Source organism: Dendrobates tinctorius, unplaced genomic scaffold (genome assembly GCF_039654945.1).
Source record: "Dendrobates tinctorius isolate UK_male_01 unplaced genomic scaffold, ASM3965494v1 ptg000082l, whole genome shotgun sequence".
NCBI lineage: Eukaryota > Metazoa > Chordata > Amphibia > Anura > Dendrobatidae > Dendrobates > Dendrobates tinctorius.
Window position 1 is genome coordinate 11,433,320 of NW_027361750.1, and position 26,318 is coordinate 11,459,637.

Below are 26,318 nucleotides of genomic sequence, written 5' to 3' on the forward strand. Positions count from 1 at the left end.
CCAGCTCACCCCAAACCATCTCGATGGGGTTCAGGTCTGGTGACTGTGGAGGCCAGGTCATCTGGCGTAGCACCCCATCACTCTCCTTCTTGGTCAAATAGCACTTACACAGCCTGGAGGTGTTTGGGGTCATTGTTCTGTTGAAAAATAACTGATGGTCCAACGAAACACAAACCGGATGGAATAGCATGCCACTGCAAGATGCTGTGGTAGCCATGCTGGTTCAGTATGCCTTCAATTTATGCCTTCAACTATAGGCCGGTGAGTCTGACTTCTATACCAGGAAAGATCTTTGAAAAAATTATTAAACAACATGTATGTCAATACCTGGATAAGAATGAAGTGATTAAACAGAGTCAGCATGGGTTTGTAACTAATAAGTCATGTCAGACTAACTTAATTTCCTTCTATGATGGTATTACTGATTGGGTGGATCAAGGAAATGCTGTAGATATAGTATATCTTGACTTCAGCAAAGCATTTGACAAAGTCTCTCATACAATCCTTATTGAAAAAATGACTAAGTATGGAATGGACAAGGCAACTGTTAGGTGGATTCATAACTGGCTTAGTGATCGGACCCAAAGAGTGGTCGTAAATGGCTGCACATCCAGTTGGAAGAATGTCTCAAGTGGGGTACCACAGGGCTCTGTCCTGGGCCCTGTATTGTTCAACATCTTTATCAACGATTTAGATGAAGGAATTGAGGGTAAACTGATTAAATTTGCTGATGACACAAAGCTAGGAGGGATAGCTAATACTAGAGAAGAGAGAGAGAGGATTCAAAAAGATTTAAATAAACTGGAGAAGTGGGCAGCAACTAACAGAATGGTTTTTAACAGGGAGAAATGCAAAGTACTACATCTGGGCAATAAAAATGAAAAAAGCATATATAGAATGGGAGGAATAGGGCTAAGTGACAGCACATGTGAAAAAGACTTGGGTATACTAATAGATCACAGACTGAATATGAGTCAACAGTGTGATGCAGCAGCAAAAAAGGCAAATGCAATTCTAGGATGTATTAACAGAAGCATACAGTCTAGATCACGTGAAGTAATTATTTCCCTCTACTCCTCTTTGGTCAGACCTCATCTGGAATATTGAGTCCAATTTTGGGCACCACATTTGAAAAAAGACATCAACAAACTGGAGCAAGTTCAGAAAAGAGCGACCAGAATGGTGACCGGTCTGCAAACCCTGTCTTATGAGGAAAGGTTGCAGGATTTGGGAATGTTTAGTTTGCAAAAGAGAAGACTGAGAGGAGACTTAATAGCTGTCTACAAATATCTAAAGGGCTGTCACATTGTAGAAGGATCAACTTTATTCTCATTTGCACAAGGAAAGACTAGAAGCAATGGGATGAAGCTGAATGGGAGGAGACACAGATTAGATATTAGAAAAAACTTTTTGACAGTTAGAGTGATCAATGAGTGGAACAGGCTGCCACGAGAAGTGGTGAGTTCTCCTTCAATGGAAGTCTTCAAACAGAGGCTGGACAGACATCTAACTGGGATGATTTAGCGAATCCTGCTTTGAGCAGGGGGTTGGACCAGATGGCCCAGGAGGTCCCTTCCAACTCTACGATTCTATGATTCAATTTTGAATAAATCCCCAACAGTGTCACCAGCAAAGCACCCCCACACCATCACACCACCTCTTCCATGCTTCACGGTGGGAACCAGGCATGTAGAGTCCATCCGTTCACCTTTTCTATGTCGCACAAAGACATGGTGGTTGGAACCAAAGATCTCAAATTTGGACTCATCAGACCAAAGCACAGATTTCCACTGGTCTAATGTCTATTCCTTGTGTTCTTTAGCCCAAACAAGTCTCTTCTGCTTGTTGCCTGTCCTTAGCAGTGGTTTCCTAGCAGCTATTTTACGATGAAGGCCTGCTGCACAAAGTCTCCTCTTTACAGTTGTTGTAGAGATGTGTCTGCTGCTAGAACTCTGTGTGGCATTGACCTGGTCTCTAATCTGAGCTGCTGTTAACCTGCGATTTCTGAGGCTGGTGACTCGGATGAACTTATCCTCCGCAGCAGAGGTGACTCTTGGTCTTCCTTTCCTGGGGCGGTCCTCATGAGAGCCAGTTTCTTCGTAGCGCTTGATGGTTTTTGCCACTGCACTTGGGGACAGTTTCAAAGTTTTCCAAATTTTTCGGACTGACTGACCTACATTTCTTAAAGTAATGATGGCCACTCGTTTTTCTTTACTTAGCTGCTTTTTTTTCTTGCCATAATACAAATTCTAACAGTCTATTCAGTAGGACTATCACCTGTGTATCCACCAGACTTCAGCACAACACAACTGATGGTCCCAACCCCATTTATAAGGCAAGAAATCCCACTTATTACACCTGACAGGGCACACCTGTGAAGTGAAAACCATTTCCGGTGACTACCTCTAGAAGCTCATCAAGAGAATGCCAAGAGTGTGCAAAGCACTAATCAAAGCAAAAGGTGGCTACTTTGAAGAACCTAGAATATTCGACATATTTTCAGTTGTTTCACACTTTTTTGCTAATTATATAATTCCACATGTGTTAATTCACAGTCTTGATGCCTTCAGAGTGAATCTACAATTTTCATAGTCATGAAAATAAAGAAAACTCTTTGAATGAGCAGGTGTGTCCAAACGTTTGGTCTGTACTGTGTGTGTGTGTAATATATACATGCACACACACACACACTTATATCAGCTAAGATAAAGCCTAGATCCTCAGGCTACATTCACACTGTGGGCGTAGCCAGGATCAAACCTGGGGGGGGGCCAGAACCTCATGCTGTTCCGCAGAATTTCATACTGCACACCTCAGCTGCTGCAGAACCTCATACTGCACACCCCTACACTTGAAAATAAAGCCTGCACCTTAAGAAGATGTGGGGATGAATGCAGTCTATTTATTCCAACTATCAATTGATGTTGATGTGTTACTGAAGACGAGCAATGCCTGTCCTCCTGGGCGTCCTTTTGGGCAGCTATGAGGTGTCCCTGACTGGTGCTAAAAAAAAGGAGTGTTAGTCTGTGTGCTATCCGGCTTTCATTCTTTTTGGTACAGATAAGATATGGATACAGATATGGATAAATGGATATAGAGCAGATTTCTAATCTGCTTTTGTTATTGAAAACATTATCTATGAGCTCAAAAACCTTTCAGGTGATGCGTTTTTTTCAAAAGCTGATCAGCTTTTGCAACTGAAAAACATATCCTCAAAAAACGCAGGAAAAACGCTGTGTGTGAATGTAGCCTTAGATCAGGAATAGAACAGTCATTTATAGGACATTTCATAACTTTCCCAAATTCCTATGAAAAAATATTCAGCACATTCTGCATTGAACTACTGTACCCAATTTATTATATATTTTAGGAGTCTGAGTCGGTCCGTTTTATTCCGACTCCACCAAAATGAGCTCCGACTCCACAACTCCGACTCCACAGCCCTGCTTTCCTCTATAGTGTATTCATCTAGACTGGCGATAGTATGCCGTTATGATGAGGGGGGGGTTTGAGTCTGATGCTTTTGATTCATAGAGGTGCACACTTCTGAGTTAGTCCAGAGTGTCTGACTGTGGTGTGCCTCCGTGCCCCTCATCATGAATCTTACACACAAATCTGATTAGGAAGGAGCACCACCGCTCATCCTGAATTAGCCGAGCTGTGGCGTCACGCTCCCATCCCACCCCCAGTTCTCCCATTTTGGCGTAACTGGGGTCAAAATGTTAAATCACAACATTCTTGTGCAACTCTGCATTGTTCAAAAAAACGTTGCGACTTTTTAAAACTATTTAGTCCAGATCTGTGGAATACTTCTTTTTAATGAATTGGAGCCTTTTGTATCCTCTGTTTAGGAGAGGCGCACCAGAAGACTAGAAATAATATATTGTGTAAAAAAGGGTATTCTTCTCCAGAAAACCCATACTGACAAATGTATGAGCAGCAGTAGGACCTGTAATACTTGTATATTAAAAAGCGCCATAGAATCATGTCCCCAACATTTGTTAAACTAAAATTCTGAGAACCCCTTTAATGTTGAGCTTAGGCTTTGAGCTCCGGATGCCTAGCACTGAGAAATATTACATCTACAACAATAAGGGGAGAAACGTGAGAACTAAAATATATTAGCCCCATACAAGTTGGGTTTTAAAGCACCACTTCAGCATTTTGTTTTGTTTGCAGCACTGGAGTGGTGCTACTAATCTAAGGTCCCTGCTCTTAGTCTTATACTTACCAACTGCTGTCTTCAGCGGTTCCTTGTAAGGCTCCTGTCTATCTCCAGCAGTTTGTAAACTGCTCGATCGCTCCAATGTTTGCTGGGTGATCTGCAAAGCACAACTCAATGTAAGTCTATCATGAGTCAGAGCGCGGCTCTCATAAACTTGCATTGAGACCTTGTGACTGTTACCTCTGACTTCCGGTCACTCAGAAGTTTTGGTGGTGCCATGTGACAAGAGTGGAAGTGGGAAGAGCTGAAGATGGCAGCTGAAAAGTATAAGACTAGGCTCAAGGAACTTAAAGTAGTAGCACCACTATAGTGCTGAAATAAAAAAAAAAAAAACCACTGGAGTGTGTTGCTTTAAACGGAACATAAATACCCGGATAATTCCAGAATTTGGACTGATATCTAGTATCTGAAAAGTTAATAGTTGTTTTGTTACTACTAGTGATGAGTGGATCAGGTGATATCCAAGTATGCTCGGGTGCTAACAGAGTGTCTTTTGCGTGCTCAAAAAATCTGTTAGCGTTCCTGCTGCTGCATGCCTCGCGGCTTTTAGACAGCCACAACACATGCAGGGATTGCCTGTTTGTGAGACGTGCAGCACGCTGAAGACACTCGGTTAGCACCCAAGCATGCTCTGATAATGTCTTATCCGAGCACGTTCGCTCATCACTAGTTACTGCCCATTTGCAGTTCTTGCATCCATTCTGTACCGACTTTGATCTTCTTCTATCTATCCAGCACACTCCGAAATCGAACTCTCATTGTCTGCAAGAAATATCCGCAGGTTGTTAAGTTTTCAGCGGTACCTAAGGTCTTCACGATTTTTCCGGGGTGTCACTGCACAGAATTCGTTGTACATCTTGGATGATGATTACAATGGACAAGCCAAGGTAGGTGCAAACATTCATTGATACAATTCCTTTATGTCATGACCCTGCCCATCCCATAACATACACCCCTATTAGTTGCTCTGTATATCTTGCCCATGGGCCCCTCTCTATTCTGGTTCTCAGGTGGTTAATTCTTCTCTTTCCTCTTTCAGTGTATGCTGGAAAAAGTCGGGAACTGGAATTTTGATATATTTCTTTTTGATAGATTGACTAATGGTAAGGAATTATTGACATGTTGAAATGTGTATGATTGCTTAGAATTGCTTTTTTGGGGTTAACACAACGGCAATTTTACAGTCTCCTACTTGTAGAGATGCTTTGAACCTTTTATTGCCAAGGACACATGTAACATGCTGTGACTTAGATTCCCTTTACAACTCAAAATTATCAGTAGGATTAACCCTCGTAATCCATCCATATGGGCATTTAGGTCATAGAAAGTTGAATAAAATACTTTGATATCTGCGATCCGATGTCTTATTCCAGAGAAATCCACATTTTCCTTAATATGTAATGAGCCTTTCAGCTCTATGGGCCGGACATAGAGCTCCCTGAGAATCTGCCTCCAGAGCTTATTGTAAATGAAAGGGAGGCTAGAAGCTGCTACAACTTGGATCGGCTCTGCTACATAGAGGTGATGCTCAGATCTCCTCTATGTAGCAGAATTACTTCATTGCTATGAGCGCCGACCACAGGGTGGCGCTCATGGCAATCTAGCATCAACAACCATAGAGGTCTCAAGGAGACCTCTGGTTGTTATGCTGACAAACCGATGAACCCCGATCACGTGGCGTGGGTCAGCGGTGCACATATTTCCGGCCCGATGGCTGGAAGGGCGTGTTAAATGTTGCTGTCAGAGTCCACATCAAAGCGGGGGTACTGCCATTGGACGTACTATTCCGTCCAATGGCAGTAAGGGGTTAATTATACCATTTTGGTGTTGATGCAGTTTTTTGGATCACCCGTTATTGCATTTTAATGCAATGTTGCGGCGACCAAAATTAAAAAACGTAATTCTGGCCTTTTACTTCTGATCGCCTCTCCTACATACAGGCGATGATCAGCCTGTGTGTAGTAGAAATGCTCACTTGCTATGAGTGCCGACCACTGGGCAGTGCTCATAGCAATTCGGCAATGACAACCACAGGGGTCTGCTTCAGACCCCGGGTTGTCATGCCAACCTATTGGCGACTCGCAGTCATGTGACACGGGTGCCGATGAGTGGGATTAGTGACTCGCTTCCAGCACAATCGCATTAAAAGCCTCTGTCAGAGATTGACAGAGACATTTAATGGGTTAACAGCCACAGGTGGATCGTGATTCCACCCATGGCTGTTAGGGGCACCTGTCAGCTGTTCAAAACACCAGGCATGCATCGGGAAAGATGTAGTCTCAGTGCCGGAGCCCACATCAAAGGGAGAGGCACGACATGAGCTGTACATGTACCACGCATGTCGTGAAGGGGTTAAACACATTTGTGGAGTTTAGTTTTATTCCAAAAGCTGTAGATTGAAATATTTTTGTTCGTGGCACAACCCCTTTAATAGCTCATTTACATATTAAGAAAAAAATGTGGATTTCTCTGGAATAAAACTTTTAATTCACAGATATCACTGTATCATTGCATACAACTTTCTGTGAGCCACATATGTCCAAAAAGAGAGACCCTAGAAGGTGTTTCTGTCATAGAAAGGACAGTGATTCGTATAAGGGGGCGATATTGGTGGGATGATAGGCATTCACCTCCAAAGGATAGGCTGCATTGTGAGCAATGAGGAGAACCACTGCTGTTCTTCCTAAAGCCGTCGATCTTCTGGCCTACCGTATGGTAATTGAATCCCAGGTGGATAAGGATGCCGGAGTTTGAGCGCTCTGTCGCCGAGGATGAAATAGATGATTTATATAAACAACCACCTAAAACAATGTCTTTATTTGTAAATATCCGTATAAAAGTTCACAGCACAAACTGTTTTTTCCGCTCCAGACCGGCGCTTTGTCCAGGTGACGAACTTACACAGTAAAGCTGGATTAGGTATTTAAAGTGGGAAATTGTCGATACTTTTCCGGTAGAGGGACAGGAATTTGAAAAGCAGAACACTGAATATGCTGCATAGCGATCTTCTCTCATCCAAGAAAAACACTATAGGGCGAGTATAAAAATACATATAGCACAGTGTCAGTAGATACAATGGTGAGTGTAAAGGCAGTAGATCCAACACAAACATAATATCACAGGATATTACTGTAGGAGTCTAGGTGAACACCACAAACATTATTATAATCCATTTCTAATGCAAAACTAACAAAACTGAAACATTGGGGCTGACTAATGAAAGCCCTCTTTATATCAATCCAGGGCAGGACACTCCTGGCTTCCGTAGTCCTGGAGCGTTCACCCCGCTGCCATGTATTTGTTATAAATGTTTTAGTTTAGTTATTTTTACATTAGCAATGTAATCTTTTATGTGGTGTTCATCTAGATCCCTCATATCCTGTAGTCATATGATCATGTGGGATTTATTGCCTTTACACTCACTATTGTTCTTTAGCTACTTACACCTGTCTATTACATGTTTTTTATACACATCGACTATTCAAAATATATGATGGAGGATAGCCATGTAGTATATTACTGCCAAGTGTTTTTCTTTTATTCACTGCTTTTTTTTCCACCCTATTAATTCTGTAACTTTTTTTTTTTTTGTCTGACATAAATAATTTGGCAGTGAAGGCGTTAATAGGTTTTTCCACAATAGAATTGTATCTCATTAGTCAAACTTTCATACATCAGACTTTTCTGCAGATTCGGTCTACATGTCTGAAATTTATGTAATGGGGAAGATCCCATTAAGTGCTTGCTCACACTGGCGTATGAATCAGACGAGTGCAATGCAAGAAAATATCGCACTGCTCTCTGACTAATGTTATACAATGAGTCCGTGCTGTGATTGTCTGTGAGAATCGGATCGCACTCGCCAATGCAAGTCAACGGGTGCGAGGAAAAAAAATAACCAGCTAAGGGAAAGCAGACAGCTGGTGTTATGCTGAGGAGTCAATATCCATGGAGCTTCAAACCTTACTAATAACAGCTCACAGCTGTCTGCGTAGCCTTTTCTGCTTATTAAAAAGTGAGGACCCCCGAAAAAATTACATGTGGTCCCCTCTATCTAATATATAAAGCTCAAAGTATGTATGTGTGTGTATGACCAGGATAGACATCCGCACCGTCGCAGCTACAGCGACAAAATTTGGCACAGTCACACGTCTGGACCCCGAGTGCGTCCTAAGCTAAGTTGTGAGGCGAAATTTTAACCCCGCGCTTTCCAATTCACCAAACAATTTTGCCCCTATCTACATACTGGGGAAAAAGTGTGTGCGTGTCAAGCCCCGCCCCTCATTATGATGTCATAATGCCCCTATCTACATACTGGGGAAACAGTGTGCGTATCAAGCCCCGCCCCTCATGATGTCAGTGGTTGCCATGGCGACACTGATGTCGTCATAGGTTGCAAGCCCCGCCTCTCATTATGATGTCATAATGGTTGACTATGGGATGGAGGGTGTGTGATGGGTATATGGGCACTGGACTATGGGATGGAGGATATGTATGACGGGTATATGGGCACGGGACTGTGGGATGGAGGATATGTATGATGGGTATATGGGCACAGGACTATGGGATGGAGGATATGTATGATGGGTATATGGGCATGGGACTATGAGATGAAGGATGTATGATGGGTATATGGGCACTCTACTATGGGATGGAGGATATGTATGATGGGTATAAGGGCACGGGCCTATGGGATGGTGGATATGTATGATGGGTATATGGGCACGGGACTATGGAATATAGGATATGTATTATGGGTATATGGGCACGGGACTGTGGGATGGAGGATGTGTGATGGGAATATGGGCATTGGACTATGGGATGGAGGATGTATGATGGGTATATGGGAACTCGACTATGGGATGGAGGATATGTATGATGGGTATATGGACACGGGCCTATGGGATGGCGGATATGTATGATGGGTATATGGGCACGGGACTATGGGATGGAGGATGTATGATGGGTATATGGGCATGGGACTATGAGATGAAGGATGTGTGATGGGTATATGGGCACTCGACTATGGGATGGCGAATATGTATGATGGGTATATGGGCATGGGACTATGGGATGGAGGATGTGTGATGGGTATATGGGCACGGGCCTATGGGATGGAGGATATGTATGATGGGTATATGGGTACGGGCCTATGGGATGGTGGATATGTATGATGGGTATATGGGCACGGGACTATGGGATGGAGGATATGTATGATGGGTATATGGGTACGGGCCTATGGGATGGTGGATATGTATGATGGGTATATGGGCATGGGACTATGGGATGGAGGATAATTATAATTTGTTATAACTAACCACAGTTAGTTACTATGCCTGGGCAGCGCCGGGCTCTTCAGCTAGTTCTTAATAAGCAGCAAAGCAGACCGCTGAACGCTGATATTAATAGGCTGGGCAGGGACATGGATATTGGTCACTTCACAGACAAATAAAACCAGCCTTCAGCCCCAGAAATGGTGCTTATATTAGATGCACCAATTCTGGCACTTATCCTCTGCTTTTCCTGCTTGTCCTGGTGCAGTGGCAATTGGGGTAATGGTTCTGGAGTTGTCAGCTGTGTAATGTCCGCTGACATCAAGCCCAGGGATTAGTAATGGAGAAGTGCCTGTCAGACACCCCCATTACTGAACCTGTAGTCAAAAGAAAGAAACGTGCACACAGAAAAGTCCTTTTAATTGTAAATAGCATTCCCTGACAGTTACCCTCTTATACCCTCTCTTTATCCCATTCATTACCATAAAAGTGATTCATAGAGGTCTGATGTAATTCATAATATGGAGGTCCCTTGACTATCCCTATCTTCTTTGTCCAGTCTATGGAGCCCTGTTCAGAGAAGGCAGCTCCATAGACTGGAGCAGCAACCACTGGAGGTTCTCACACTGTGCAGCATAAAAACTCTGCTGCAGTGATGCCAATAAGGTTACCGCAATTCATTCAACCTCAAAACCATTACCTCGATTGCCACTGCACAAGGGCAATTGGGAAGATCCAAAGCTAAGCGCCAGAATTGGCACATCTAATAAATGCGCCATTTCTGGGGCGGCTGAAAGCTGGACTTATTATAGTCTGGGAACGAGCCAATATCCATGGCCCTTCAAGAGCTAAGCAGTCAGCTGAGAGCTGTTATTAGTAAGCTGGGAAGCTACATGGATATTGGCTCTTTCCCAGCATAATAATACCAGCAGTCTGCTTTACCTCAGCTGGTTAAGTGAAAATAAGGTGAGACCTCATGCCATTTTTTTATTATTTATTAGGCAGGTTAAATAAGGCAAAACACACTTTTTAATGCTACATGAAAACACTAAAGGGTGCTAGTTTATTATATGTAAGGGGCTTGTGATAATATCTACAGGACAGCTATCCTATTCTATTTATCGATCTATCCCTTTTATATAAGATTGCTTTATTAGTTTGTAAACTAGCTTTAAGTTACTTAGAGAATTACAGTATGTAAAAGATGATTATAAAAACGCATTGCTTACAGATTGCATGCGGATGCTAGGTGCGGAAAAAATTGCACTCGCATGAAATAAGTTGAAATATACGGATTCCACTCTTCCAACTTTTCAGGAGCAGCATTGGAGCTATTTTTTGACGCTAATATGTGTGAGCCCTAACTTTCAATACACTTATATCATTGATTTTATACAGTACCTTGTCTTTTATAGGCTTTGTGCATACACCTGATCCATTTGGATGCAGGTGTGTTAGAGGCATGGTCCACTACTCGGACAACCCCTTCTTAATCAACATTTTTTTCTCCTCTTCCCCCCCCCCCCCCCCCCCCCTACTCCATCAGTAAAATAATAGCAGCTGTACACCTCTCCAGTGCCATCGCTTTACCAGTGGTGTAGCCACTAGCCCTCACTTCCTCCGGACATCCATTGTGGCTGAAGGAACGGTCAGTGAAGCTTCCGCTGATTTGCCGCAGGATCATGTGACCTGTTGTCACACATGTTCCGGAAGAGCCATTTCTGACAGCGGTATCGGAGGGGAGTATAAATGTTATTTTACTAGGGGGGAAACCTAGTGATTGAATTGAAGGTGTTGTGCACTACTCGGACAACCCCTTATTCACATTTTCCCCCCTCTTTTCTGGATGGAGGTGCTGACATTTCCTGCATTATTGCTTTATGATGTTTTAGTTACCGATTCATCCTTTTCTGATCCATGGTCCACACAATAACTTATGATTGTACTTGTTTTTAGGAAACAGTCTGGTTTCCCTAACCTTTCACCTCTTGAGTCATAATGGTCTAATAGAGCACTTTCACTTGGATATGGTGAAACTGCGTAGATTTCTAGGTAAGCTATGAAACTGTGGCGATCTACATATGGTAAACCTGTCATCAGTTTGTTCAAGTTTTCAGCAAACTGTCCAGCATGCTACAAATAGTGTAACAAATGTATGTATGTTTCTGCCACAGCTCCGGTCTCTGTGTACATCACCACTGCAGCTAATCACTGAGCTCAGCAGCTTGTACCATGTACAATAGCAGAGCACTGAGCTCTGTGATCGGCTGCAGCAGTGATGAGCGCTTTAGTTGTGACATTGCTGCTCCTGGCTCTGTGTCCTGGCTGTAGCAGTGGAGAGCTGGTGCTAAACCCCAGGAAGGGAAATGCCTGCTATGTATGTTATATTATATGTAGAAGTCATTTGGGGGCCATGTTTTTTTGAAAGTGGGAAAATCCCTTTTAAGGAAGTGGCATATTTACATGTTTTTTCTTTCTAGCCCTATCTAAGGAAAGACAATGTAGCTATATGTAATTAGAGTCTTTTTAATGACTTCACTTTGTGAAAAATAATGAGCAGTCTCATTCTCCTGAATATTTTGTGTGTGCCATCTACTTAATAGATATACTAAGATGACAGATGTTGTCGTGCCCCAATCTGCCCTTATTACTCCTGAGACAGCGCAAGAAACACTGGCGGCAAGATCGTTGCCACTGGTCAGAGAGCTGCGGTTCCATACTGTCAGATGACAGTATTCATCAATTTTTTAAATTATAAATTAATTTGAAAAAACATTGTGGAATCTCCCCATTTTTGACAACCAGCCATGCTAAAACAGGCAGCTGGGGCCTGATATTCTCAGACTAAGAGGAGGCCATGGATATTGGCCCAGCCTAAGAAAAGCAGCCTGCAGCCGCCCCAGAAAAGGTGCATCTATTAAATGCATCAGTTCTGGCTCTTTGCCCAGCTCTTCCCACTTGCCCTAGTGCGGTGGTAAGTGAGGTAATGGGTTTGAGGTTGGTGTCAGCTGTTTTGTGGCTGCTGACATCAAGCCCTGGGGTTAATAATGGAGTGGCAGCTATAAGACACCCCATAGTCATTTTGTAGAAAAAAAAACAGCCCGAATAAAGTACTTTTAATTGAAATAAAGACACTGACACTGAACCACCGGTCACCTCAGTTACGGCACTGCTAACTGCGTGAGAACTTTTGTCATGCAGCTGTTGATCTTGCCTGAACTCGTTATCAAAAATAGAAGAGGTGTCACATAGGTTTTTTTTTCCATTAATTTGACAGCTGCCGGCTGATGGAATACTCTTCAGCCTCGCCTGTTCTCGCTGATCTCGCTGATCTCCGTGATAGAGTAGTACTGTCATCAGCCGACACCTGTGACCGGCGCTAACCTTTTTTTCCCCAACGGTCACAGCTGCAGGCTCACATTCTGCCATCTAACAGCATGGGACGCTAAGCTCTCTGTTTGGTGGTAACAACCTTGTCGCCGATCAGTGCCCGTTTTTGCCGCGCTGTCTTTCAGATGACAGCGTGGCGAACAACGGATGTTTGGGCCCTCCATTCAGGTACTGTTCTGGTACCTGAACCAAACTTTTTAAATGATTGGCCAGACCCAAACATCCACGGGTTCGCCCATCATTATTTATGGCCCTTTGTCAACAGTTATTACCAAATGCCCATGCTGTTTATTTCTATTACCCCACAGGATTGTGTTTTTTTTTTTTTTTTTTTTTTTCTTTATTGTGGTGCGGGGGAAAAACCGCAACAAAGTACAATTGCAGCTGCTCAGAATATAAAAAACAGAAATCAAAGAGAAATCCAAGTAAAGTACAGGTCTGTAACATAGACCAGTGTCTGACCCAACCGAACACTATGCTAATCAGAATAGCTGGGTGTTGGCTGCCCAGGAGTAACCTTTTCGGGAAGAGGAAAAAATTTTTTTTTTGAGATGTATTCTTACTGTCCGCCTCCAGATGGCAGCATATAACCCATGGTTCCTGTGTCTCCCAATAAAGTGTCTGATATAGAGATTACCAAAAATTTTCATTTTTCATCGCCAAAAAAAAGTCATGTCTCCTCCCATTGCAAGACTCTGTAGCCCATCTATGGCAGCCTCTTGAACCCCTTACACAACCTTTCCCCTGACCCTTTCAATGTTTTCCCCCATGGATATACAGACATCTATCAGCAGCCTCCAGTCATTGCTGGGAGCATCAGGTCCATGAATGAACATGTGGAATAACGTAGGAGATTGTAGGTAGATGACGCGTTAATATCATCCATCTAACATAATCTTCTGTTAATGTTGCATTAGAGGAATCATAATGTAATTACTCTAATTTTGTTAAATAATATACTGTTTTTGATTCTTCCTTTTTTTTTTTTTTTTTCTAGTTATGGTTCAAGAAGACTACCATAGTCAGAACCCCTATCACAATGCAGTGCACGCTGCTGATGTGACTCAGGCCATGTACTGTTATTTAAGAGAACCCAAGGTAAGGAAAGCCTGTGTGACCGTCCGCCTGCTCGTCTCTGGTGATCACTTCAGAGGACATGATATGGTTATCATTAGAGATGAGCGAATTTGTTCGGCTTCTGTTCCGAATACGATCGGAATCAAATTTTGTTTTTGCAATATTCATCAAACACAGCCAAACGTCATTGGAGTCAATGGGAGTAGAAATTACCGAATATGTTTGGAACCGATCATTAAACATACATTCGGCACAAATTTTGTTTGAATGTCTCGAATATGTGAAAATCAGATTCGGGGACAAAATCTGAACAAATTCACTCATCTCTCATTACCATACAGGAGTACCAGTATGTGACGCATTCCCTGTCCTGCAACTGCCCAATAGATATGGGGGCTCCAGTTTCATCATCATGCTGGCGTAACTCTGGGTTTAGTCGCTGTTATGCCGATTAATGCCATCATGCCGATTTGTGAGTGATGACTCTCGATGGGCTTTGGCTCCATTGAAACTGGTGTGATATTGGAGGTGTTAAGGCATTAGTCGGGATACAGGTCCCTAAGAGCTCTAAACTGGGCATTTTACAAGCTATGACCATTCATTCAGGGCCACAAGGTTCTTATTAATGACACTTTCTATGTTGGAAGGGGGTCTTGTGCTCTTTATGGACATGTACTGAGAGAGATCTGTGATTGTATGAAATCGAAATGCTCTAAAACTTTCCCATGTCCCAGAATAATAGATTTTGTTACTATTTCCTTGCGTTTCATTCAGAACATCTGTGCTTTTCATATCTGTTCCATCACTGTGTTTTCACCGGGAGGACACATACCCCATTATGATATATGGAGCTTTTCACATATTCATGTTTACATGTGTCTTTTTGGGTATTGCTTGTCCGCGAAAAAGTTAGAGACATGTCCATTTTATTTATTTATTTTTTAATAAAGACTTGGCTCAAAATTGCCCTTATAAGTCTATAGGTCTGTAAATAATTACTGATGCGCACATTGCCATGTGTGTACTCTCCGTGATTAGCATTTTAATGGATAGGAGAAGCTTTGCAATTTTTATTTATTTTTTCATACAAGAAAGTCAATGATGGTAAAATAAAATAAAAACTTAAACATTGACCAAACAGTCTTGAAAATCAGTTCAAAAACACGGATGAAACTTGGGACCGTTTTATGGGTATTATAAAAATCATTGATGTCTGAATGATGCCTTAATTATTAATGCTTTACTGCCAAGAGCGTGCTCTTTCGGAAGCTGCTTTGAATTGCTACTCTATCAAGAATCTGTACTCGCACTATTTGTAAACACTCTCTATGGATTATTGCTACAGCAGCAGTTCAAAGCCTCTTCCAAAATGAGCATAAACTAGGCAGAAAACCAAACACCATGCGGAACGTTCTAAAAAAAAAGAAGGAAGCAAAATGAAATAATGAAGTATATTATGAAGATTTCTAACTGTACAAAGACTGATCAATTTATATAAAGCAACAAAGTCTTGAAATATTCCCATCTCGTAAAGCAGTGTTGCTCTGACGTGCCAACATTTAGTCCCCTAATTGTTTTCCCTGAACTATTGCTGAACACTGGCTCTGCTGGGAACATGGAACCATTCCTTTGCCACAATGTGCTGGTGTGCCACTGTACAGGGCAAGACTAATATGCTGTTACTGAGATGGAAATATTTCCTGCAGGTAAGAATAGAGTGGAGAAAAATGAGCGCTTGTTTTTGCCTTAGAGATAGACTCCTAACCTTACTGCCCTCTCTCCTTTGGGGGCATTGCATGTAATATCTGTCATGACTTGTGTTTCAGCTTGCCAAGTCTCTCACTCCATGGGATGTCCTGTTGGGTTTAATTGCAGCTGCAACACACGATCTGGATCATCCCGGTGTGAATCAGTCTTTTTTAATAAACACAAACCACTACTTAGCAACTTTATACAAGGTAAATGCCCAGATTTCTGGTGTGGTGAGGCCAGATTCTCCACAAATTGTTGCTAGTTCTAAAATGAAAAGGAACACTGAACACTAAAACTGGAAATGAAAGAGAAACTTTCACTCTTTGAATTGGGAACTTGCAGATAATTCTGCATGTGTATAGAAAACACAGGGGTTAATCTCCAGCTGATATTTTCGGCTATGGAATTGCTGAGGGTGCAATGACCACATGGAGTCTCCTGCTGTAGTTAGTTGTCTTACAGAGAAATACGTTGAGAAATGGATATAGTTTTAGACAAAATAAAAGGAAAAAATGAAACTAAAGGGAATCTGTCACTGTCAGCAGGCAGGCTTTTGCTATGTAATCTGAGGACAGCATGAGGTAGAGGTTAAAACACACTGAATTCAAGTATGTATCACTTATCAGGCTGTGTGCTGTTGTTTACTTAAGGCCCTGTCACACACAGCGAGATCGCTAGTGAGATTGCTGATTTTGTGACGCCACAGCGATCTCGCTGTGTGTGACACACATCAGCAACAGAACCCCCCGCCGGGTATCGCTGATCATGCAGCATCGTCCTGGGCCATTTTTTAATCGTTGCTCTCCCACTGGCTAGCGCGCATCGCTGCGTGTGGCAGCGGGAGCCAACGATCAGCGGCGCTCCCAGCGCTCTAAGCAGGTGCTTCGAGCTGATGTCTAAGGTAACTATCGGGTTACTAAGCGGCGCAGGTCACTTAGTTACCCGATGTGTACCTTAGAAACCCGCGTGCTGGCAGCTCCCGGCGCGAGCATGCAGGTTTCTAAGGTACACATCGGGTAACTAAGTGACGCGCCGCTTAGTAACCCGATAGTTACCTTAGATACCAGTGTCCTCGCTGGTACTGATCGCTGGTGAAGCTGTCTGACAGCTCACCAGCGATCATGTAGCGATGCACCAGCGATCCTGACAAGTTCGTATCGTTGTCTGGATTGCTGGTGCATCTTTAAGTGTAATGGTACCCTAACAGTGAAGTTTTTATCATCAAGACATTATCATAGCTTAGACTAGCTTGCTCCCACTTGCTAATCCTACTGCACCTCCTCCTGTGATAAGTAGCTTTTTTTTCAATAGACAATGTACATAGAGAGCCTGGTGTGTGCGGGGGTAGCTTTCTCAGCTCTGCTTCATGCTGCATCTAAAAACTATGTCAGAGCAGAGGCACCCAGTAAAGTAAGTGATACATTGTTGGTTTCAGCTTCTATTTTCCTTACCATTGCTGCTCTAAAACGAGGTGGCAAAAATCTGGTTACAGATTCCATTGAAGGGGGGGGGGAATTCAATATATATATATATATATATATATATATATATATATATATATATATATATATATATATATATATATATATATATATATATATATATATATTTTTTTTTTTAAATCTTTTTTGCATTTTCTATGCTTGTGTTCCTTTAAAGGGAAGGTGCCGTGTTTTTTCATAATTTAATGTAAAAAAGAAGATGGTATAAAAAGATATTGTCCCCTAAGCTTGACTCAGTGGTGTGTATGGTGTGTTTTTTTTTTTTTTTTTTTTACTGTATTAATGCAGCCACTGGGGGCTGCCATCTTACCTTTCTGGCTGCTGAACGACACTTTCCATGCTCATTTACGGCAGTCCCTGGGCATAAGAGACAACAGTCTGCTCCCGACCCCGTCTGTATCATTGCATCAGCTGTGGGCAGCTCAATCACAGCTGTAAGTGTGGCCAGGCACCAATTTATTAGAGCCCAGTGCTTTCATTTTAGCTCCATTTACACTCTATTGCAAGCCCTGTTATGCCGGATGCTGTACTGTTCCAGCATAACAGAGCTTGGATGTTCACTCTGCACATACCAGCTGCAGGAGAAGATACAGGACGAGCTACTGGAGACCAAGCTGCTCTTTCCAAAACACCCGACCAGCTGCTTCCCCTGCTCTTGCAAAACATAGGAGGAGCTGCTCCCTGCTCTTTCAAAACACTTGGCCATCTGCTGGACATCTAATCCTCTCCTGTGTGATACTGACTGCTGAGCCGTGTATCTAATCATATCCTGTATGATACTGACTGCTGAGCTGTGTATCTAATCCTATCCTGTGTGATATGGACTGCAGAGCCGTGCATCTAATCCTCTCCTGTGTGATACTGTGTGCTGAGCTGTGTATCTAATCATATCCTGTGTGATACTGTCTGCTGAGTCATGTATCTATTCCTATCCTGTGTGATAGGAGAAAACAAGGGCGGGGACGCAGACATAGGGCTTCACCTGGTATAAATCAATTAAAATATAAAAGTACTCTGGAGTACTCACCCTTTATGGGTTGTGTTCAGACACAACCACTCTCAACGTTTGTTGCAGTCATATAGCTACTGCAGAGCTCTTGCAGGTGGACAGCGTCCACTAGGTATCATAAGTTGAGGATCCAAGAAAAGCACTTCTGAGCATCCGCGCTGCTTTAGTGATAAGTATTCTTCAGAAATCCATATAAATCTTTCAAGTTCTTTATTATATGTACTACAGAAACAAAGTTTATTATGTGTGAACTATATGGCGGTATTGTGTGTGAAGTATATTGCGGTATTATGTGAGAACACTATGGCAGTATTATCTGCTAAAAGGGGACCCATTCTAGGGTGATTCTGGCTGAGCCCCTGCACATGGGTCAGGGGTAATAGTTAGGTGCAGTCAGGGGAGGAGGGCTGGTGAGGCAGCTGAAGAGAGGGGTCTCATTTTTATCGTTACTGTATGGCTACATTTCCCCCCCCCCCATCCTGCTTCCCAGCGTCACCCCGGACTGTGCCTGTCACCTCGCTTTCACACATTGCCAGGACAGGATCTGAGGAGGGGAATGGGGTCTTTGCATGCAAAGTCTGGATCAGGTCAGGCCATCAATCAGAAATGTTTCCTGGATTTCTGTGGTGCTGTCACCCAGCTCCTCCCCCATATATCTCCCTCTGTGCCCCCCATAGACCAGCACACTGCTCTCCTGAAATACTCTGTCACCCTGCTCCCAGAATCCTTGCTGCCTGCCATCCTCGGTGACCGAAGACCCCATTCCTCACCTCAGATCCTGTCCTGGCGATGTGTGAAAGCGAGGCGACAGGTGCCTGATATATGGTGGAAGGAGCAGGGTGCTAGCAGCACAGAGCATTTCAGGAGACCAGTGTGCTGGTCTATGGGGGGCGCCCTGTTCGGTGCCAGGGATTGTACATAGAGCGCTGTATTTTATACACATGGATGGACCATCTGCTTGTCTGCTCCACAGAAATCCAGGAAACATTTCTGCTGATTGATGACCTGTCCTGATCCAGACTTTGCATGCAAAGACAGTCAGTAACTTTGCAGGCCCCATCAAAATGGCTGCTTACTGTGTTCCTAGATGTCATCCTCTCTTTTCCCTTAGCAAACACCCAGAAGGGGAGGAGTGGAGTGACATCGCACCCATGCCAGCAGATTCCGTCCATAATTACTGCAGGGCAGTAATGTGAGCTAGTTGTACACTAGGTTTTTGTGCCAAATTTCAGTAGCTGCTCACCCTAGTGTTAACAAGTGGAAATGCCAAACTTTTTAAAACTATTTTTCATATTTTACAAAATTAAAAACAAATGATATTTTTTAAGAAAATGTAAACATTAATGCTTTACATTTTTTTTCAATTGCTGAAAAAATTTTTGGATGGCACCTTCCCTTTAAGGCTAATCATTGCAATGTAAGTGGTCATTTAATAAATGTATAACCTTATTAAAATGAACTGAGAAATTCCACAGCTTAATGCGGTTCATCTAATTCGCTTCGATATAAGAATTGAATGAATGAGGCATTGAAGGGGTTTTCCTCACAAAATGCAATAATCGCAGTGATAAATGTATGGCTGCTGTGAGAAACATTGGACATGGGGGTCATGGATTCCTCCTAGTCTATAAAGTACAACATTCAGTTCATGATCGTTTTTACTAATTAGAGAATATTCTGATGCTAATCCTTGTACGTGGGACTTGGACCCTGACTACCTGCATCGCTGTGTGCTGGTTTAATTCCTGGCATACTGATGGTTTCCAGCTCTGCTTACGGTTTCTCTGTTCTTGTCTAGAATACCTCAGTATTAGAAAACCACCACTGGAGGTCAGCAGTGGGCTTGCTGCGGGAATCTGGTTTGTTTGCACACCTGACTGTGGAGGAAAGGTAAGTTATCCGGCGGCTCCTTATCATAGGGTGCCATGTCTTGTGCCAATAAGTGCGTATTTGTATGTGTAAGACCTCATGCAGACTTCTTTGTCTCACAGAACATGTACCCATTATAGTCTATGGGGCCGTTCACATGCTTTTGTTTTTGGTGGGGGGGAAAAAAAAAATAGCCGAAAAACTAGACAAATGTGCCCTTTCAAGTGAAAGGGTCTGTGAAAAAAAAAAAAAAAAACTGCACTCTGCTGCCGTCCATGTGTATCAGAGTGCATTTCTTACGGTTTAATTGGTAGGAGAAGCCTGTTTTTTTTTGTTTTTTTGTTTGTTTTTTCTGTATAGTAGAAAAACTAACCACAATGATGGTAAAAACAGACCAAAAATGAAAATCAATCCGGCACACTGAAAGCTACAAAAAAAATTAAACACTGACGTCTGAATGAGGCCAAATCCAGAATTGTAAATTCTCTAGACTGGGTGTAATGGATATTTAGATGCTGTACACAGAAACTTTTATTAATTGCTTATATACAAGATAGCGATAAGCTGCATGGTATAGGGGAAGCCATGTCTGTACGAGTGTGGTTTTGCCGCTAACTGCAGCTTAAAGGGGTTGTTTAGTATCATGATCAGCAAGTTTGCACCATCCGACACCTATTACCTCCAGAAGCAAATGGTGAGTGGTGTGCGCCAGCTCTGTGCACTGTAGTGCCGTCATAGGAGCGGAGCTGCAGGAGAAGTCACTAGTGTCCTAAGCTTTGACATCCCCTTTAACACAGCAGAAAGCACACACTGGTGCCTGGTTATACCGTACAGTGGGGGTCCTCGTGCACTCGCCCGATCGCAGCATGGGTGTAGTATTTTCTTGTTGTGGACAGCATACAGATTTGCTTGGTTATTTTGTGTTTTAGGCAACACATGGAAAGCCAGCTAGGATCAATTATTCTTGCTACAGACATCAGTCGACAAAATGAATACCTGTCACAGTTCAGGACCCACCTGGACAGAGGCGACTTATGTCTGGAGAATGCTGGGCATCGGCATTTTATTCTGCAGGTAAGGCCACAGATGACGATTACCGGGCTGCTGCCGGCATTTGTGATTGCATTGTAACCATCCTCCTCTTCTGATAGATGGCATTAAAGTGTGCAGACATCTGTAACCCGTGTCGGACTTGGGAGCTCAGCAAGCAGTGGAGTGAGAAAGTAACAGAAGAATTCTTCTACCAAGGTAAGACGAGGGTTAAAGCGGAAGTGAATGAAATTTAGGAAAGCAATGTTCACATACTGTCCTCCTGCTGTGTATGGGACTCCTATCAGCCAGCACGAGAGGGGGTAAAAGAGTGTCTGGTGCTCTGCAGGACCTGGCCCGCCATGCAGCACAGGGACAGCGCATGGCTTTTCACCCCTTCCCAACATCTGCCGTGCGTGTGGGGCGGGTGTATGGAGTGGGCTCAGCACAGTAGATTCCAGCTGTGTGATATCCCCATGTAACAGCAGCAGTCGGATCTAGCCCCCATCACTGCTGTTTAAGTACTTAAATGCAAATATTAGAGATTGATGGCACTGTTTAAATAGGGTAATGAGGCGTCCATTGTTAATTTCACTATGTACTACAATACTAGGGGTATATCGCCAAAGTACAGTCTATCAAAAATACATTTCTGTAACCCAGATGGTAAACTGCATTCCAAAAATCTACATGTCGGAATTGCGTTTTTGTTTTCTTTTAGTCTTTTATTTTTTATTTTTCATATCTTGGTTAAAAAACACAAACTAAACAAGTTTTGGAATCCCCATAATCCTACTTTAAAGAATTATGTTGCCGGGTCACGTTACCGCACAATTTGCGCTGTAAAGGAAAAACCCCAAAAAACAATGGCAGAATGGTGGTGGTAATTTTTTTTTTTTTTTCTTTAAATTTCACTTCACTTTGAATTATTTTCAATTATTCAGCACATGGAGGTAGAGGAGGAAAAGGCAAAAGTGCAAAAATGAAAATTTGTTGCAGCTGGAAGATGTGATGGTGCTGCAGAGGAGTGAGGACATATCCCCCCTCAGATCAGATGATTCTGTGTGTCACTGCTAACTTTAATGGAAGAGTCCAGCAACACCACAAGTTTACCTTTTAAGAAGTTCTCTAGACCCTATAGAATGTGTATGTGTATATATGTGTGTGTATATATATAATATCTCCTTTATGTTTAATTAGCGGCAGTATGTGCTGGCCTGACAGCTAACATCTCCAAAACATGGAGGTATGACTGTATCCTCTACAAACTGTTCTCTTCCCCCTACTTTTGACCATGTTTGGCTGAGCAATTCTGAGAGTGATTTCCTCAGTTAGATCTCCCATATTCTTTAGTTAGCCCATGGCAGAACAACCATCCGGCTGAGTGCTCGCCCTCGGCTTCTCTGTGTATAGGAACATTTGGCCATGCTCTATGTTCTCCATGGTAGAGCGGCTATCAGACTCTTGACCACCTGGATAATGAAGGGATGCGCTACTGGATGTCTCTCCTGCAATATCGCCTGTCGGGGAGTCAGGAGACCCCCACACTTTACAGTTGGCCGATACCAGCGGGTTCACATGATTTTAGTCTGCTGAGCAGTTACACATAACAGGGTGCATTTTCTGGTAGATCATTGCAGTGTGGATCATTGAGAAATTAATATCCTTGTCTTTCTTTCTTAGGGGATGTGGAGAGGAAGTGTAACCTGGATATCAGTCCTCTGTGCGATCGGAACTCGTCAAACATAGCGAACATTCAGATTGGTAAGGAGAAGCTGTGACTATGATGATACCGAACATGGGTTATTATTACCCAGGGACCCCAAATACAGGAGGAAAGCTTCAATGCCCCCTCGTTGTAAACTGGTGCACAGGCAGAAAATCTGCGGGAAAGTACAGAAAATATTGTATCACATTAGCCAGTAGATGGAAAATGATTAAAAATGCGAGTCCTCAGTTATTGATGCATACTTGTACCGGCCTACAGGAAAGTAGCAATGCTCTGTGCTGTAATTCTTTTCTGCGGTTGAACCATTAGACGGCACCTTTCTTCAGATACTTTACATGCATCCAGGACTGTGCATGTTCCCGCATCTGCCAAAAACATTTGCATTTTAAGAAGGCTTTAAAAAATACAGGTGTTTGATAATTTTTTGCAATCAATTAATAAAGGGCGATGAGAAGGGGGGGAGGGGAAAGGAATCTGTCAAATCATTGTTTGGTGTGACCGCCATTTGCCTTTAAAACCGCATCCATTCTTGTAGGTACTCTTATCCAGGGATTTTGTAGGATTCTAGTAAGGTGTATGAGTAACCAGTTTTATCAAATGGGGGATAATGATCATCATTTATATATGTCGGTTGTAACAGTTTTTAACAGGGACAGCTCATGGGGCTTAAAACTGGACGAGGAACTGTTTTCCACAACCTCGCCTTTGCAGCAGAATTGTCTATTCCTCACCCAGTTTTAAGCCTTCTGCACAGCATTTTCAGTTACTGACTTTTAATCTCCATGTGAAAATGTTGATCATTATCACCTGTTAGGTGAATTAGTGACCAATTATACCAGACAGTAGTCCATAAAGTCCAGGGTTTTGTAGGAAGTATACCTAGAAGAATCAACGCTATCTTGAAGACAAACAGTGGTCGCGTCAAATATAGATTTGATTTAAATTCTCTTTGTATCATCCCCTTTACCATTTTATTACTAAAAAATAAACTATAAACCATTCTTAGATCATTCCTTGCATTTGCTCAACTCATAAAAAAAAATATTCTAATGCCTGCGTATCCTATTTTGACCATATTTCCTCCTATGTATCTCATGCTGCTTTCTTCTGTGCTCAGGGTTTATCACCTACCTGGTGGAGCCATTGTTTGTGGAGTGGGCCAGATTCAGCAACACCAGGCTGTCACAGACCATGCTGGGCCACGTGGGGCTAAACAAAGCCAGCTGGAAGGGAATGCTGCAGGAGCGGTCCAGCAGTGAAGAGGCCGACCCTGCCTTTGATGACTGATCTATATACGTACTTTTTTTTTTTTTTTTTTTTAACCTCAGGAAGACCGCGCACCATGACCTAGAAGCATGCATGACAACAGCTTTTTGGTGGGAGGGTTTTTAGCGAGTGATCAGAAAAGGTCTTGGTGAGAGAATTTATCCTGATTGCCAAGGTTACGTTGTAAAAGAAAAAAAAAAAATGCCAGCATTCTTTTATCTCCAATGTTTCCTTTAACGTGCTCCCATTTTTTTTTTTGTCCATCTTTATTTTTTTTTTTTCTCCTTGTATACACAGCCTGAACATAGAGCAATATGCACATACCTCAGTTGGGTTTTATTTTTCTGAAAGCTTAAATATGCAAAGCACGGCAATGACTGAAAACTGCAGGAAGCTTTTCATGTGCCACAGGTGTTTTTTTGTTTTTTTTTTCCTTTTATTTTATTATTTTTTTTAACACGTTAAAGGAAACCTCTCTTATAATAATTGGAAGACTTTTTTTTTTTTTTTTTTTTTAACCAGCTACTTTTGGGAATTTGCCAGACTTCGAAGACTGATGTCCTAACTTCCACTTTGTGTTGACTTCTCGTTTGGAAATGTGAAGTGCCCGCACAGCTCTGCTGCCTCGGCAAGAAATGCTGTTTACAAATACACTGAAAATACTGACTGACACTTGCCTTGAAGCATGGTCGTGAAGGAACCACTGAATGGATCTTTTTATTTAAAAAAAAAAAATTTTTGTATGGTTATTTAAGAGAACAAATGTTGACTGCAACCCTTCCTCTCCCTCACAGCGCCACTCACTTTTCACATTTTGCAATATCTTCACTAGCATACAGCCAGGCTTCAATCCTTGCATGTTTGGAATATTTGGCAGCATTTTTTTATTTTACATTTTTAATTTTTTTTAATGGCAGAATGCGAGGCCTTAGTTCCTGGTTGTTTTGCTAGTCTATAGTGAAATGCATTGCATGCTGGGTTATTTTTATTACAATTTTTCCTCTACTGAACACTTGAACTGCGTGGAAAGGGTGGAATTTCTGTAAAAACACCATATTCAGCTCAGGGTATTTGCCAATCTGAAATAAAAGAGGGAAGGGAAACATTTTTTTTTTTTTTTTTTTGGTTCGGACAAGGGTACAAATGCCTTTTTTGCTGCAGCGTGCCTGTGAGTTTGAATGACAGGACTGAATTGCGTACGTGTGAGTGTGTGCATGCGATTGGTTACACGTCTGCACCGCGGGGTCGGAGAGCTGCGCCCTCTGGCTTTTTGCTGGACGACAAATTTCCCGACGTTTATCAGACCTGTATAGATATTGGGAGTCGTAGGTCAACAAAAGCGGACAGTCCGGCTCCCCGATCCCGCGGCCTCTCTCATTGTCACAGATAAAGGATGAGTGAAATGTAACGAATTGCTAAAATGCCTTAATCTATGCACAAAGCTAAGTGACCAAACGTGTTGTGTATTGTTTTTATTTTATTTTTTTTATTATTTTCTTTATTTCCTCCCCTAGATTTGTTTTATTTAGTGAACTAGTTTTGTGAGATTTTGTTGTACGATACGTTGTTTTTAGGACCAGTTCCAGGACTAATTTTAAACTTAAACATTCCATTATTTTGTAATTTTTGTTTTGAGTATAGTGAGCACAACTGTTATCTAGATAAAAAGAAAAAAAAAAAAACTGGTGCTTTTTTAGCTGATTTGTATTTTCCTTGGTATTGCTGTTAAAGACTGTTTATCATCTGTTTACAGTTTGTTGCAACAGACATTTTTTTGGGTGACGGCTTAAGCGTAAAGCCATTTGTACACGGCTTTGCCATACTCATTTTAATACGTGCCTGTTTCTGTTCAGTTTTGATGAATAAAAATAAAACAAAGATTTTTGTGTTTTTTTTTTTTTTTTTTTTACTTTAAAATGTCTCAAATTGTAGTCTACCATTAACCTCTTGCTGTGTGTATCGGATGAGGCTGATTTTGCGAGTTGAAACAACTACTGGACAGCTCTACGGGACAACTGAATTAAGAATAAAAACTCAGAGAAATTATTAAAAAAAATAATACCCTTCCGAATACAGTATCGTGCAAAAGTATTAGGCAGGTGTGGAAAAATCCTGTAAAGTAAGAATGCGTTCAAAATTAGAAGTAAATGCTTAAAAAAAAAAAAAAAAAAAAAAAAAAACTTGGGCAGTTCTTTGA

At 42.2% G+C, this 26,318-nt stretch overlaps 1 protein-coding gene across 1 annotated transcript in view; it reads left to right on the forward strand.

Annotated features, from left to right (window-relative positions):
* Positions 1-26,001, forward strand: part of PDE7A (phosphodiesterase 7A) — a 110,177-nt gene extending 84,176 nt beyond the window's left edge. Inside the window, exons 4-13 of the mRNA XM_073583918.1 lie at positions 4,961-5,112; positions 5,265-5,328; positions 11,455-11,550; positions 13,886-13,986; positions 15,792-15,923; positions 20,027-20,118; positions 21,027-21,171; positions 21,249-21,345; positions 22,810-22,890; positions 23,973-26,001. Coding sequence (XP_073440019.1) covers positions 4,961-5,112; positions 5,265-5,328; positions 11,455-11,550; positions 13,886-13,986; positions 15,792-15,923; positions 20,027-20,118; positions 21,027-21,171; positions 21,249-21,345; positions 22,810-22,890; positions 23,973-24,142 — 1,130 coding nt within the window. The 3' untranslated portion in view covers positions 24,143-26,001. The remainder of the gene's footprint in view (positions 1-4,960; positions 5,113-5,264; positions 5,329-11,454; positions 11,551-13,885; positions 13,987-15,791; positions 15,924-20,026; positions 20,119-21,026; positions 21,172-21,248; positions 21,346-22,809; positions 22,891-23,972) is intronic.
* The last annotated feature ends 317 nt before the right edge of the window (positions 26,002-26,318 follow it).